Genomic DNA, 16,588 nt, shown 5'->3' on the forward strand with positions numbered 1-16,588 from the left:
GCCGGTCCACGTCAACCCGGGCAGGATGCACACAGCCTCCTTCCGACGGTTCTCGTACATTTTGATGATGATGAGAGGAGAAATTGATGATAATGACATCAACCGCATGTCGGAGGATGAAAGGGTAATTATGTTATCTACAAGTTTGATCATGAGGAAGACGGAATGTTCTTGGTCGTACTTTGTCCCCATTAGCTTTTGAAGCCTAATTCGTTACTGGCCTGTTAACTAAAGGTCTGAAATTAGAACTTTCATTCCTTCGAGGAACGTCTCCAACTTGATATTTTTTAGCACAATTTATTTCTGGGGTTTCACCCACAGCTTTATAACTACTGACAGTGGAGGAGTTACATTGATTATCTCATTACTATTCCAGCAAGTGAACGATTTCTGAAGGAGGAGCTGGAAAAATAGGGAGATGTAAAGGTCTCTGCAACTTTGACAAGGACCAAGGTCCTCATTATTAATGTTGTAAAATTAGCAAGAGCCTAATATTGACCCTTGTGTGGTTTCTGTCGGATATCAACAAGAGTTTATAGATCTCATTTTGCTCAGACTCCATGCAAAGAAAAATTAATGTATTCGAAAGAATCAATGTGGCTGTCAAAACTGTGCATTTTGGATCAATAAGGGTCTCACAGGAAACTCTATAGTCCGCAGTGACAACCACAGATTGTTCTGTGTTTAGTATGACTAATTATTTTCAGTAATGAGCTCCTATGCTCTACGCCATCGCATCGCGAGCGCGGGTGTTCCCGCGGGGATCGGCGCCCAGGTTAACGACGGCGGGGGGCCGAGTCGTCATGGGACACACGGGAAGCTCTGCTCATCCAGCATGATGCAACGGGGAAGTCTATTTATTCCCACTGTGTTATTGAATGGAAATTAATTTTCAAGAAGAAAATACAGCACGCTCAAACATAGAACAGAATCGGTTGTGATCGTGGAACTCTTCACTGGAGTTCCCAGGCACCGGGACCACCGGCGCAGGCTGGGGGGTCCTGCTCTGAGCTTCTCAATATAGAATCAGAGTGAGAAAAACATAAAAAGACACTGTCAAACTTGTTTCAAGGCTTCTGCACTGTATGTTCAGGAGAGCGTCTGTGTTCACCAGCATTTGGCTCCACTGATTAGTGTTTTAACGCAGCACTCCATGGGGAGCTTGAATTATTAACAATGGACTGAGTCTCAATTAGGTAACATCTTCAGAGACTTGATGAGTCCCTCCAAACAAGTGGAAAGATAAATGGCAAGTGTGTGTGACATAGGGCATTCGCGTGTGTGTTTATGTGTGTGTGTGTGTTTGAGTGCTCTATGGTCGTGGTGGCTGTGTGCAAGTTCATCTCTCTTTGACATCAACAACAGTCGGCCTCCTGGGAAATCCTCAGGTGCATTTTGTTGCCTCCTGGAATCTTCGTAATGGAAAGACTTGCTGGTTGTTAGTTCACAGCAGGTCAATACGCTGCAGTGCTTCATTCAGGAAACACGCCGCCTATTAATTGAAGCAATTGCTTTGAAGACATTGAGGAAAAATTGGTACTCGCTCCTCAACCAGGCTTTGGTTTTCAGGGAAGATGAGGGGTTATGCAGCATTTTTGCAGCATGTATATGAAGCTCCAGCTGCTGAAATCTAAAGCAATTATCAAAAACCTATAGACACAAGATAATGTGCTTCCTCACTGATGTGGTTTGGTTTCCTTAAAGAGGCTTTTGTCACTCTTGGAAATTACCCAGTCTGTTTATTCAGATTGTAATCTTTTATTAAATGAATGGAGGCTTACTGAAACCCAGCTGTTGCTACACGGAGTCTGTTTCAGCCAAGAAGGCTTCTCTTTTCTGCATATCCTCTCCCAGCCTCTCTCTCTCTCTCTCTGCCATTCCTTCATAATCTCTCTCATTATTGCCACCGTTTTCCTCACTTTCTTGTGCCATTTTTTTTTTTTTTTTTTTTTGCCACCTACTGTACTTTTATTTCTTTCCCGTGCTCGGCTCTCCTCCGTGCTCATTCCTTACTTAGTCTCGCTTGTGCAGGGCTTGTCTCTTTCTCAGAGGGAGTGGCACAAGCAGAGCCCCGCTTCAAATAATTTATTTGCTCTTTCATCCTGTTCTCTCCCCGAGAGACCCTTTGCCAAGCTGCCAACAGGGAATATGGTCCTAATTCTCCTATCTGCTTAAGGAAAGGTGAAAGGGAACGGCTCCTCTCTTAAAGGAAGAGATTATATATGGTATTGCAGACTGCAATGGAGGCAGACAGTCGTTACTTTCACTCTCCATCAGCTGTTGGAGATGTGGAGCGTTTGTCATGTCTTCAAGTGAAGTATTCTTTATTCATGGAGTGTGTTAATGTTTTATTTCCCAGCAGGAAAAAAAAGAAGAAGAAGAACCAGGAGGGAGGAGAGAGAGGGAAGAGAAATTATATGCTCATATTTCATAAATGCAGATTAAGGTGCCAGCTGGTGCCAGCTCTATGATTTCACCCTGAAATGGTGAATTGAGTATTATCGCGGTCGAAAATCTCCCTCCGCACAGCCCGACTCGCAGCAGCAGATTAAAGGATGGGAGGAGGGTTTCACTCCGAACATGATATACTGTTTACTAGCAAGTCTGCTCCAAAAAAGATCACTAATTGCCTGCTTGTGTATCGAACTCACGTGTCTGCCTGTAGGAGGAAAAATCCCTCCCGCCGCCCAAAAAAAGCTAAAAGGTTCTGGCAAACAGGAAGTGTATTGAGAAAGAAACAGATGTAGACGAGACGCCAGAATCAGAGAGATAACAGGAGCGATGGAGATTCAAAGAGGCAGACAGGGACGCTGGAGAGAGCTGACTTTTTTTTTTTTTTTTTTGTTTTTTTTTGCAACACTCTGAATGTTTCTGACTGGGTGAATTATTCATCACTGGTAATTGTGATGTGAATTTTTTGGCCTCGGCTTCGGCCAACTGGCTGCTCTGAGTGTCTGCTTGGCAATCCCGCCCTCCCGAAATTCAGCTGCACTTTAGACTGGTGGCTCGTCAAACGGCTCGCGCTCGGGGTCTGTTAATGAATAACGAACGCAGCGTCTCTCAGACGGAGCTGCTGCCGTCTGACGCACGCAAGACTGTTTACTCACACAGGTACAGGCGCCGGCTCACCTGTGCCGGCGTCCCTCATGTCAGAGCTGCTTCTCCTTTAACGGAGCGGCAGCAGCTCGTCGCACTGGAGCTGCTAACCGCCGCGGTTGGAGTTGAGCTTTCAGTTCACGTTCAGAGGCGGCGGCGGTGGCGGCGGCTGTCTGACTTGTTCTCCAGTGGCTCGTGGGCGTGGGGACTTAGATGTGAGGGATTTTGACACCGTGTGCATCTTTTTTTTTTCTTTTTTTCCCCCATGCACAGCTTCTGTACATCGCCGGCTCCATTTATATGCGTACGGCTTGTTTTGAGTGTGTGATGCAGCCGAGCTGTGGGCTCTCTGCGGCTTCAAGAGCTCTTTCGCTCTCGTTTGTGACAGAGAGCGAGATGCTCGATCTCCAACAGCGTTCTGCTTTTATTCCAGAGAGGAGAGGAGAGCGACAAAAGCAGCAGGGCCGTGAAAGAGTCTGTGATTAACTACCAGCAATCCACGTGCAGAAAACCGGTCTAAACAACACACACGTACGCCAAGGTTCTCCTGTTTAATTTGACACCTAAGATCACCATATTTCACCTCCTTTTTAATGGGTGAAACCTTTGCTGGTCCCAAACTGTAAACATAGCAACGAAAGGTTGTTCAGGAACATGAAATTGGAGAGTTGACGGGTTAACCGAACAGCTCAGGGTTGTTTCTGTTACCGAAGATGAAACAAAAAATGCAGAAAAATATGACTGTAGTCATATAGAAAAATTACCACAATGGTATTAATTTACATTTAAAAGAGATTGGTTTCAGCTTTTTTTGTTACAATATACTCATATTAGTTGACTGAGTGGGAAGCATTCCTTCAAGACTGCTTTACTGGATGGAGTAGACATGTAGCGCCGCTGAGCATGTTCATCCAGAGGAATGATGTCTAATTTATCCTCTCACACACAAAATGATAAGAAAAATAATAATTTAATAATTTACCGAGCTTGTTAGCTTTGACCACATGATGAGCGTTGCCTCAGGCGTGACTGAGCCAGTCTTGTGGAGGAGTCTGACGTCGCCCTGCAACACTAATGAACATTTTTTTTGATGAATATTTGTCAGCTGTTTGACACTGAGGGTTACACAGGGGTCGCCACAGCAGATCATCTGCCAACACGTCGCCCTGCCCTCCCCTCCCTCCTCCACCCTCGGCTCTTAGAGATATTTTGTAGACTTTTTTGCCTATAAGCAACATGTCTTTTTTCTCTGAAAATGCCCCCGGGGAGTCTTCCCAACATGACAGGAAGCAGCGTCTCACTGAACAGGTGGCTTCTGTTGTTATTCGTCCTGCGTCTGTGCGTCAGCATGTTGGCGCTTTCATACAGACCTCTGATGATCTGAGCGAGCGGCGGCGGGTTAGCTGACCTGTGTGTGAGCGTCCGTCAGCCTCCGTTCTCAGGTGTGTCGGCCCGCTCCAGTATCAGCGCAGTATCGTATGACCAGGTACGGGGCTCGGTTACCCCTCCGCCTCTGATAGCAGGCTGTAATGAGGCCATTAGATCCTGCTAATAGCTTGTAGAGCCAGTCAACTGAGAGAAAAGCCAAGCGGATCAGCTTGCAGTGAGCCACTCTAGCCCTGCTCAATCAGAAAAAAAAGAAAAACCCAAAATTTTTTACCTCAATCATTCACTATTTCTATTGTTAACTCTGTCCTTTTCTTCCTCTTTACTATAACGTCTTCTTAGCTCTTTATATCTCCTTTACGCTCTTTCCTTTTAGTTGAAGTTGTCTCATCATTCCTCCATTTAATTTGCTAAATTTACCCCGCGAGAGAAGCGCTATAGATCCTGTCCAAACGTCGCCATTCCCGCTGCTTCTCCACATTTAATGTTATCGCTCTTTATCGCCATTCCCCAGCAAATTCATAGAAGCCTGACTTTATTGCTCTTCTCCCTGGCCGACCAGCCCAGTTCGGAGTATTTCTTTTTAAGTCGCCCTTTTCACAGTGGCCTCACTCAAAGTGCATCTTCATAAACAGCATGTTATTGACACCATTGAAACAACAAATGGCTCTTTTTTTTTTAAGCCAGTTTGCATCTACTACTAAAATAAATGATAGGTCATGATTAGTGAATAAAAGCAGCCACTAAGTTTGTGTAAACATATTCGGAGGACTTCTGAAGAGCCGTGAACAGGTTTTCTGTTTTACACCGTATTAAAAAAATCATAGGCCTCCTGTTGCTCCTTTTATGTGGTTACAAAAAAAGCACAGTGGGAAAACAATAGAAACAACGGAGGTTCATTCAGTTCTGAGGGGGGAAAAAAATCCAGTGAATATTTCTGCTTGTTTCTCCCAGATATCATCAGTACAGCTCCGTCTGACCTACTTCTCATTATGACTGGTTTTTTTTTTAGAAAGACTTGTTGGTAATTGCCGGGTAATTCTTTTATGTTAGCTTCCGTGGAAGAAAAATGGAATATTATTTATGGATCATTAAACTGAATAAAACTGAGGAACTGTGCTCACATTGATACTGACTGTTACAGTAGGCTCTTTAGTCTTTGATTTTGTGAAATATTGACTACTTTTATGCAAATGTTTTTTTGGGGGGACAGACTGGAAATGTTCATTCATATTAATCATCTTCTATGTCACTTTGTCCTATACGGTCAAAAGGAGCTGGAGTCAATACCAGAATAGTTAAACATGCAACAGAGGAGGTGGTTTTCTGTGATTTGCCACCAGATAATGTTGAAATAACATTCTGCTGCAGATCAGTTTGTTCTGACTGGTAAAACATGTTGGCATGCAGAGCATGAATGCACAGTGCATGGAAACACAGAGCAGGTCAGTGAGTCTATCATGAATGTTGATATTATTATGATGGTGATAAAATCTGCTGTCCTCAAGAAAACCCACGCATATGCTGATTGATATTACTCAGAGTGATTCACCGGGTATTCATTGTATAACGATATATATATAATCAAAATATAATCCAGAGTACTTTGTTTCTTATTTGTATGCCATAATTTATACAAAATGGTTCATAATTTACTCAAACCAGCAGGGAAACTTTAAATGATAAATACCAGAAGAAACATCTAAATCCTGCATTTTCCCATCGTCCCTGTATAACTGTTGCTGAGATTAGCCATATTTTTAGACACCTGTAGTTCTGCACTGTGTCGGTTTTGGAAACTGTAAAGGGAGCGTTCTACAGTTGCTCGTTCATATTGTCCTTGAGGGAAGGAAAACAAGTTAGTCACGGCTATCACTGCCATCACTATTCTCTCAGCGGCTCGGCTTTTACCCTGCGCCGCCGCCTAATGAGACACGCTGTTTTGCTTTATCTCTCTTGAGCCAGGTGTCTCGGCCCTTCCTGGTCCTGCGGCTTCACAATGACAGCGTGGCCTTTCGCTGTGAAAGCGGCTTCCTTGTTCTCCGCCGCGGCCGGCTCCTCCAGCGGCGACACGCGCCCCCCCCCATTCTCCCTCAGCGCCAGCCTTTGAGGCAAATGTCAGCTAATTAAGGGTTACACGGCCGACCTTTCTCACCCCCACCTGGGCCCGCGCCACTCCATCCGCCAAAGGTCCGTGCCACAGGTCGGCCTGGTCTGCGCGGGGCGTGCACGTGGAAGCGCACAGATGCACACGCAGACGCACGGAGAGCGCCGGTCAATGTGGCCTTTGATATGTTAAATACCGCCGCGTGCTTATAGAGGGTGGGAGACTCAATTAGAGGAGACACTTGCTAACATGGAGAGCACGCTGTGTGTGTGTGTGTGTGTGTGTGTGTGTGTGTGTGTGTGTGTGTGTGTGTGTTACAACCGACCCTCCTAAATTCATTGACTAAAATAGCAAGGGAATTGAAGTTTATGCATTTTGACACCTTCAAAAAAAAAAAAAAAACATATTCCATTTTTATCTGTTTTCCTCCTATAGTCTTGCTAAAAGGCACAAACGTCTAACCTCTCACAGTAGAATGCAACAGTTCCGTTCTCGTTTTCATTCCTGATGCCTGATAATGAACAAAGTCACATTAAAAGCACAAAAGGTAAAATCAGCTTTCGAGATGCTTCTGGAGGGAACATGCAATATGCACTTCTCAGATATCTTCCGTTTGTGATGCACCAGTCGAAATGAATGCTGCATTTAATCATCAAGACTTCATGGAACATTTGAGAAGGGCTCTGAATATTGAATATCTCTAGTTCAAAGCGTTTTTAGAGCTGTGGGTATACGTTCCACAGACGAGGGAACAGAGGGAAGCGGAGAACACCATGTTCCCTTTTCACTTCTTTTGCAGTTTTAGTTTGCAGCTACAGAATTTGGACATGTTCAGATAAAGATATCGAAATATGACAATTTGTGTTGATACCTTTGACTTTTGGGCAGAAGTCTCAGTCAACACCTGTTCTTTCTCTCAGATGTGTCCTGCCCTCCCACAGCTGCAGCCGCCCCACAAATACATCACATATTCACTTTCCTCACACACCTGGCAGGCAACACGCTGCCATGTTTGGTAGAACCCAGCTCCGTTTTTATCTTCCCGTAAAATGAGTCAGCACACTCACGAGTCAGCCAACCGGTCGACTTCCCGGGAGTTGGACCTGTGTGCTCGGTTGCGGGTATTTTATTGACTCACGGCGAGTGTTTACGACTCACAGACGGCAGGACTGACGGAGAGGAGGGTGCCACCTCCAGAAGCTCGAACGTCACTCGCAGTAAATAAGACATCGCCGCCCACGCTGTTTTTATTCACAGGTGAACTGTGGGACGAGCGACATTCATCAGAGCCTGATATGTCCTGATGACTGGAGTCAACAAAACGCCAGCATTTCGCTAATTGAAACCAAACAGCACTCCTGTAGGTGAACGGGCTTCCTGCTACAAAGAAATTTGTGACATCTTTACAGTTTGTCTTTGTCGTATTCAATAACAGCGACTGCTGGAGGACAGAAACGGATGGATTAAGGTTCCTTCTGCTGAAATACAAACCAAAAACTAGACTTACGACAGACTCTACTTCAAAATGCATCTTGTCTGTCGTCACAGTATCAGAGCAGGACTCTTCACGAGACTGAAATACTTTAAAAGCAACAATAAAATGTTTCGCTGCTCAAGTGGGCAGTTTAAAAAGATCATAAAAAAGAATGTGAGTGTTTTGGTTGCTGTGTGAGAGTGTGTGTCTCCTTGCAGACAGCAGCAGGGTCTGTGTGGGTGAAATCCTTTATCGATAACTAACGATCAATGGTTATAGTGGATTCTGACATAAACAAAGGCTGGACGTGTCTTTGTTATTTAGCAACTAAGCTCATTTTTCTCTGTTCATTTTGTGAGGTAACTTTTTTCTCTTGATTATTGTGTTTAGTTTAGACAACTGCAACTTTTTCTGCAAGATTTTTTTTAAAGTGATAATAGCCATTTAGCACCAATTCAGTTTTGTGAATGATCGCTTCTCCTTTGAAACGCACATGTAGAAGCGCCGACTGTGTGTATTTCGCAAACCTGTGAGAACAGGCTGCGTTGTGGTGCTTTCTCTAGAACTCTTTTCTCACAGTGAGAATGTCCCCGGTTGGACTTCTGCGCGGAATTAGCATTCATTCCACGGTGTGTGGGTGGGCGGGTTTCCTCTGGGTGCTCCAGCTTCCTCCGACAGTCCAAAAACATGCATTTTAGGCTAATTAGCAGCTCTGAATTGACTGTAGGCGTCAACGTCAGTGATTGTGTGTCTCTCTGACTGTCAGTTCGCCCACAGTGAGCTGTGATGGGCTGGATAATCATAAACAAGACAAAGCTGTGTAGAAGATGGATGGACAGCTTGAAACTACTCTAAACGAAATAAACTTCACTGCCGTCTGACAGTTTATTGATTTATTTGCAAAATAAGATTTACTGAGTGCTTTATTGATGGTTGAAGTATGTTGTGACGTTTTTTTTAGTTCCTGATTTTCTGTTCTGGGTTTCAAAGCATTGATGATATGTTTTTCATCGTGTGTGTGTATGCACCCGTGTGTTATGAGTTGTGTAAAGCAAAACTGGTGTGCACTGTCACTATTTTGCATGCCGTAGAAATTTTACATTTTCATTTTTATATTAAACTTCAATACATGACATATTTACACAGTTTCAGGTAAACACAAACTGTAATCACATTACATTTTGGATTAGCTTTACTTCATGAGGAAGGTAGACTGAGCATGTCACACTTCTACTTATTCTTTAAACAGTAGAACAAATTTGAACTTCTTTTTTTTTATTGTCTCCATTTAAACTACATGTGAGTCTTTTCTGATTCAGTTTTTTTTTACTCCCTGCACAAAACACAAATGAATGCAACACACTAACTCAACTGTTCTCTCTCTTCCTTTCAGAGATATAAAACCTGACAACATACTGCTGGACGAGCATGGTAAGAGTCTTTATGATTATACTTTTAATGAATTCATGTTAGAGTGAGGGGGTGGAACTCAAACATGGCGCCGAACGGTATTCTAAACCTGAACCCACTCGCGCAGTGACCTAACTTGACTCACCAACCCACATTGGAGACTCAACTACTTCTGACTAAGGATTTCACCAAACCTCTGGGATCACTTTTGCATAGATCAAAGGAGTTGCAATGCTCAGAGGCAAGTTTCACAGTCGTTGCCTTGATAGGCCTTGCAGCACAAGGAAGAAGAAATCCTCATGCTGTGATTTATTTCAGCAACAAAATCTATATCGACACAGAGAAAGTCATATTTTCACTCCGAGCTGTCGATTGTCTTGGCTGAAGCCATTCTGACTTTTAGATATTTTCTTTGCTCTCCACTCTAAGGTGAAACAAGATGGAGTGATGCAATAAGAGCATGAAAGACAAGGTGCTATTCATCATGTCTCCTCTTCTCTGAAAGAGGGGAAATCCTCCCCTGAATGATTGATTAGGCTCATCATAGGTTTTACTGTCAGCTTGAGTTTCATGCCAGGAGAGGAGCACACAGACGCGCACACGGGGTGTGTGTAAAGTGTGTTCAGAGGGAGGGGAGCCATCGTAAATCAAGGCAACGTAAAGAGAGGATGTGAAATCCCTCATCATCAAAATGTGAATCAAGGGGAATATTGACATATTTCTTTTAGTGATCCTTCTTTTAAAACTCACACGTGAGCATCCTCAGATGTGATACAGCATGCACAACTAAAAATAAGTCACACAATAATATGAGCGCTCTGCGATTTCAATTAGAGAGTCGGCGCGGTTAACAACGTGAGAGGTCGAGGTCGGGGCTCTTTGCATATGTGCGCACGCTCTTCAAGTGCTTTAACCCAAACGGGATGAGCCGCCTCTTTATGCGCTGAAATTTATGCACGTGCGCTGTCACGTTCAGCTGAAGGCACATTTCAATCACGCTGAAGCACTCTTCAAGGTTTCATTGCATTTGAGGACTTCCTCCCCCAATTTGATCTGTTAATTAAAGGAGTCCCGGCTTGTTGCCGTGGTAACCTCGCCTCCTGGTGACTCACCTCGCCGACGACAGTCCAGATTACTACACTTGACCAAGAGAAAGGCTCAGATGATACGCCATGCACGCTCACAATGTGTCATTCCAGATAAAAGGTTTTAATTAGTGAGCATTAGAGAAGCTGCGAGGCAGATTGTATTATTATTATTTTTTTAACTGTTCACATCATTATGTTAATTGGAATAAAATGGGCCAAATTGTTACATCCGATCAGCAGTAGCTTTATATCATGCACACTCGTGTTTCAGTCTGGGGATAGCTGATTATGAAGATACAGGACATCCTGAAACCTTAAATGAACTGGTCTGTTGCTTCCATCCTGAAACTTGAATGAACTTAAATTCAAGGTTACATTATACAGATTTTACTCTGACCAAGCTAAATGTCAAATGCCATCTGAACAACACCTGTGCCCATGAAGCACCAGCATATTAATGACAAACTCACTTTAGCGGTGCGTGCAGGATGTCAGTGTGTCTGCATGAAGTTTTCACTCCTGACTGCTGCAGTGATGATCGCTCTATAATGCTGCTAATTCCCCCAAATTTCACTAATTTAAAAAAAAAAAAAAAAAGAAGTAAAATAAAGTGTCCCCAGTTGCCTGGCTATACAATTTAATATCGATATAAACATTCACACACATATACACACTGTTGAAAACGTTGGCATCTCAGAGGGGAGCTGAGGGATGTGGGACGGCGGCTCTGTTGTCGCTACGAGCGGAATGGATGGAGCGAGAGCGAGGAAGATGAAGCGCTGGGAGTTAGCGGGGGGACGGAGAGCGGCAAACAGAGGGAGCCGCAAGGATATGACAAGGAGGTGGAAAGTGATGAGCAAACCATTCTGAAAAGACAGATTTGTCAACGAAGGAAGAACAGAAGAACACAAAGGCTGAAAAGAAAGAATGGGAAGAGGAAAGATAAGGAGAAAAGGACTAAACAAAGAGATTTGAGGGAGGAGGGGGGGGAGAAGCCTGGTTTGCAGCGAACAGACGTTCACCTGTGGGTTGCTCTCCCTCTGCGTGTGCGCGTGTCGGAGAACTCCTCTCCTTCTGCCACAGCCTTGTTCTTCACCTCTCTTCTCAAGTTTATAACCAAATGAGGTATCAAAGTGGGGACAAGCTGTTCGCCTCTTTCACAAGTTAATTTTTTAAACTGGAAGTGACCCTGTGAGCCACCACAGATCGTGAAAAACTATTCAACCGTGCACATTTAATGACGCTTTGTGAAACTGCAACACCAGAAGATGCTGAGAGAAACTCATTTTAATTCCATGTGAGGTTCCAAGCATGTTGTCTCCACCCCCCACCCCCCTCACACTTGCTCTGAGAAATGCTTGTGCAGAGTGCATGCCACATTAACTCCTGTGGGATTGCATTGCACGCCTGACGGCTAATATGATATTGATAATATATTAACATTCACGGCCTTGTATTGTCTGTCTGGGTATGTCAGCGAGCAATTTAACCATGCAATACATGAAAAAACAAACACAACGCTCGAAATAAATCCACTGGAGTGACAGTACAGAAGTTATGTTACTCTAATTGAAGTAATATACATTGATAAATTTCTATTAATACATTTTCTTCTCAAGTGAAGACATCCATGAGCCCATAAAGAAAAACAGACTACCTATTGTGTTCATTATATTAACTAACGACTGTATTTGCATATCTAGAAAGGCTTTAAATTTCACGGTCATTATTGCTTCATTATAATTTGGCAGCTTCAGTGCCTTTAGCTCTCTGTGGTAATGCGATATAGAAATGTGAACCCACATCAGTGTTAAGACACGAAGGTCTCAGAGAAAGTGCCAGTCGCCTCTAGGTTTTACACATCCCATGTGGAAAAGCGTGATTATAACTTTACCATAATATTTCTGGCTCAGCAATAACAAGTCAGGCATCTTGATAATACTGAATGAGCGCAAGGATTTCTAATGCAAGTGATGCTGTTTTGTTTATTTGTTTATTTAATTTTTGAATTAACAACTATAAGTAACAAATAAACTTGAAAATGGTTATAATTTTCAAATTTTAGAGAGCAAGCAGCACTAAGGGGAAGAAGAAGTCCTGGGATATTTACTGTTTTCTGTTGACAGCTTTCACCTGAGAGCATCTTCAGTTCCACTATTAGCACTGTGCAGAGAATCAGACTGATGCTGGATCGCTATCTGGCCAAAGTTTTGCCAAGTTAAACTTTTTTTTTTTTTTTTTCCTGCATGATGCTGCATTTTATTCTCATGCTACTTTAACAGAGAAACACAGACATGCACTTTAGAGATGGGAAGTTTGGAACACCACAAAAACAAGGAAATGCTTTTTGACCTGTCAAAATGGGGAGAAAATAAAACCTGAGGATTTGACTGTGGTGTTTCTTATTTTGATTTTGTTTCTCTTGCTGTTCAATACGGGGCTGATGTAGTTGGAGTCATGTTCCGAGTGCGACTGTGCGGAAACTCTTATGCTGTGTAATTTTCACAGTCGTCATCATCAGTACCGGGCGCGTCCGGAAACGCTGAAAAGCACAGATGAAGTAAAAATAGAATAGAAAATGCAACAGAATGACTTAACCTAAGCATCAAACCTCGGCGGCTGCGGAGGTAATCCCCGCAAAAACACATTAGATAACTAATCCAGCAGGAATCCTGCTGAACTGTTGTTTAATGGCCACACATTTAAACTCTCACAAGCGGGGAACAGTCACAAATGGCATTTTACCAGGATTAACTCACAATGGACAAATGCATAACGTATCCATCCATTGAAACAACTGATGACTGTTATTTTTCCTGAACGTCATAAACGGAAAACCACATTCACAAGCAAGAAGCACTTAGGAAACATATGCTCTGTGGTGGCATATTTATTTATGGTATTATTAATGAAGCTATGGAACTACAATTTTATGTCATTTTAAATGATATGTTTAAAATAGGGAATGGGTTGCTTTATAAATGTACCTTTTCCCTGGTGATGTCCTAAATTCTGCAGCAGAGTGCTCAGGTTATATGCTCAAGTAGAAGTAGACACTTGTGCAGAAGGATGTTGGTTAAAGTGCAAAATACCGATTTTCGGTCAGAGGGCCAGCTGAGGTCAAGCAGTTAAGAGATGAAGCTAAAGAGAGGACGGGAAGGTTTGGACATGTGCTGAGCAGAGATAGTGGATGTATTGGACAGAGCTGTCAGGCAGCAGGAGAAGAGGAAGACCTCAAAAGATTCATGGATGGAGCGAGGGAGGACATGGAGATTGTTATGCTGGATACTGCGACACGGAGGCAGAACATCCTCGACCGTGACTTCTGAAGGAAGCAGTCGAAAGACAAAAAGTGGATACAGCAGCCTCATAATTAGCAGCGAGACCGACACACTTAATATTAATTCAATATGAAACTTATCTTTGCAGACGGTTGCTTTTGAAGCGGAAACAGGAAGTTTTCCCAATTCATTCATTGTTAATTTAACTCGACTGTCCCTCAATTCTCCAACTTCTTCGTCTGCATTGATCAAATTATTGTCACCCTGAATCGTCCTCACAGAACAGAATAAAATTGGACGGTTTCTCCTATCTTAGCATAAATATATTTAGGAAACACAAAAATAAGCGTATATACTGCAAATAAACAGAGTTTTAAGGAATAGAGAGAACAAACATTTTTGATCACATGAATCAGAAAAATACTAAAGTGCAGTAGAGATACCAGAAAATCTACTCAAGTACAATGACACAGCACTGATGTTTCCTTGAATATTATTTACATTTTGTCAATTTTTAATGGATCCAAGAAACACTTTGGTCCATATAAATTAAATGAGTGAATTTACATTGCGTCGTCCACATTTTGCGCTGTTCTACCTTTTTTTTCTTCGAGTCACCAAATGTTGATCAAGTCTGAGGTGTTAAAATGATGTCAAAGCACCGTTTCATGAAAGTTTCAACGCCTGACATTTTGGATGGTGGTTGTTTCCCCACTGTTACTTAAAACTCTTGTCCTAAATCTGTCTTCTGCGAAGCTCGAAGAGATGCAGAGTAGACAAAAAAAAAAAAAGAGGGAGATAAGTGCCTGAGAGAGGAATAAAGACATGAAAAATTAAGCTCTCGTCTTTATCTATTATCCCTGCATCTGTCAACTGATATTTCAGTCCTTGTGCACCTATCATTAACACTGTGTATATAACGCTGTGATTACAGTACGTGTCAAAGCCGTTAGCCGTGAGGAGATGAAGCGCTGGAAGAACAGGGACAGGCTGTTTTTGTTTCCTTTTTCCTGGCGCTTCTGGTCTTGCTGTACCTTGCTGCATGTGTTTTGTGGGGTTACTGGGGACACCCATTCATCCGAACAATCACTCTGCGGCAGAAACTCCCTCGCCCGCTCGCTCAGCCTCAGCCTGACACACACATCACATTCAGCTCATTAGTGTGTGTGCTCAGTGTGCATGTCAATGACTGTGGGCCATCTTGCAGCTCGGTGAGACACAGGTCAATGATTTGACTTTGAAACCGCTGGAGTTGCCCATTCGCTTTTCTAAACAATATCAAGGAACTTATCGGGAAAACTTTGGCTCATTTGCATTTGTTTGTGTTGGATTTAACATGTCATGTGAGCAGAATCCAAAGTGGAACATGTGCTGTGTGTTCAGCTGGTCCTGAATACATATTTACACCAAAATATTATTCACTAGGAGACTTCAGGTCTGTGATTTTAATCTGATTCATGGTCAATAATTACATTGACAGTGTTAAATCTCTGTTCCTCAGGACACGTCCACCTGACTGACTTCAACATTGCAGCCATCGTGAAAGAAGACTTAAAGGCAACGTCCATTGCTGGGACCAAACCATACATGGGTAAGAAAATTCATTTCTGACTAAAATTTCAAAGGGCGATCACAGGCTCTTTTCAGTAGAGGGATTGAATTGCAAATGATGGTTGAAGGGATTAAGCTTGAGGTTGAGTTCAGAGATTGACGAATTCAAAAAATTCAATTATGTATATATAATGATCAAGAAATAGATCAAACTAACACTGAGCTCTTATTGTCCAGCCACTCTCTTATGGGGCTCGTGGTGAAGAATGCAGGGTTTTACGCTCCTGGAGCAGATTTGATTGCCACGCATGAAAACCCAAAACCATTTTAAAGAAGGCGACGCTTTATTGGCCCTGGCAGCGCGGCTGCAGCCGTCCTCAGTGACTCTTAAGTACAGTAGCGATCACAGTGATGTGGATCCAGATCCGGAGAGATCTGAAAGGAGCTAACAGGATTCCGGGAGGGATTCGAATGATGAGGCAGCACGTGTTGAAGTGAGTGTGTGTGTGTGTGTGTGTGTGTGTGTGTGTGTGTCCAGGCTTCAGTTTGTTTTTGTGTGTGTGGCAGGGTTTATCTTCATAAAATGTGCTCATGATGGAGATGAATACTTCGTGATGTAACAGATAATTCATGGGTACTCTGGGGGAAAACGGAGACAAAAAAAAGTCCCAAGTAGATAAATGCAGCACTTTTTCCTTAAAGTCAAAATTATAAGTAGAAGCTCGTAAAATACGTTGGGATGTTTTCACTTGAGTGTAATGAAGAATATTCATATTGTCACATCAGTGTGAGTTAGAAATTCCAGATTTTTAAGGCAAACTGAAAGCACAGTTAGGTCGAGCAACTCTTCTGTATAAACAATATGTGGTAGCATGTCCTACATACGAAGGCATTCCGTCTTTGTTTCCTCTTCGGGCCTCCTGAGATCCCAGGAAGTGCCCGAGGCCTTTCCTCCTCTGAAGTTGTCAGAATTTACGGTTGACGCTTCATAGCATCCAGAGCAGATCTGGAAAATCGTCCATTAATTTTGAATGTTTCTGCTTTTTGTAAATTATTGAGAGCGACTGTGTCTGCCAGTGTCTGGCTTCACTGTGATGTTTAGGCGAATCGTAGATAACCGTCTTAGCATTCTTGGGGGGAATTGTTAGAAAACCACTGCACTAAATGGTGAAAATAATGAGAGAATCTATTTAGG

The 16,588-nt window shown here is 42.9% G+C and overlaps 1 protein-coding gene across 1 annotated transcript in view; it reads left to right on the forward strand.

Moving 5' to 3' along the window:
- Window positions 1-16,588, forward strand: part of stk32a (serine/threonine kinase 32A) — a 46,486-nt gene that overhangs the window by 19,778 nt on the left and 10,120 nt on the right. The window contains exons 5-6 of the mRNA XM_030100635.1: window positions 9,457-9,494; window positions 15,344-15,433. Of these exons, the coding sequence (XP_029956495.1) occupies window positions 9,457-9,494; window positions 15,344-15,433 (128 nt within the window). The remainder of the gene's footprint in view (window positions 1-9,456; window positions 9,495-15,343; window positions 15,434-16,588) is intronic.

The sequence above is a fragment of the Salarias fasciatus genome, chromosome 10 (genome assembly GCF_902148845.1).
Source record: "Salarias fasciatus chromosome 10, fSalaFa1.1, whole genome shotgun sequence".
Taxonomy (NCBI): Eukaryota; Metazoa; Chordata; class Actinopteri; order Blenniiformes; family Blenniidae; genus Salarias; species Salarias fasciatus.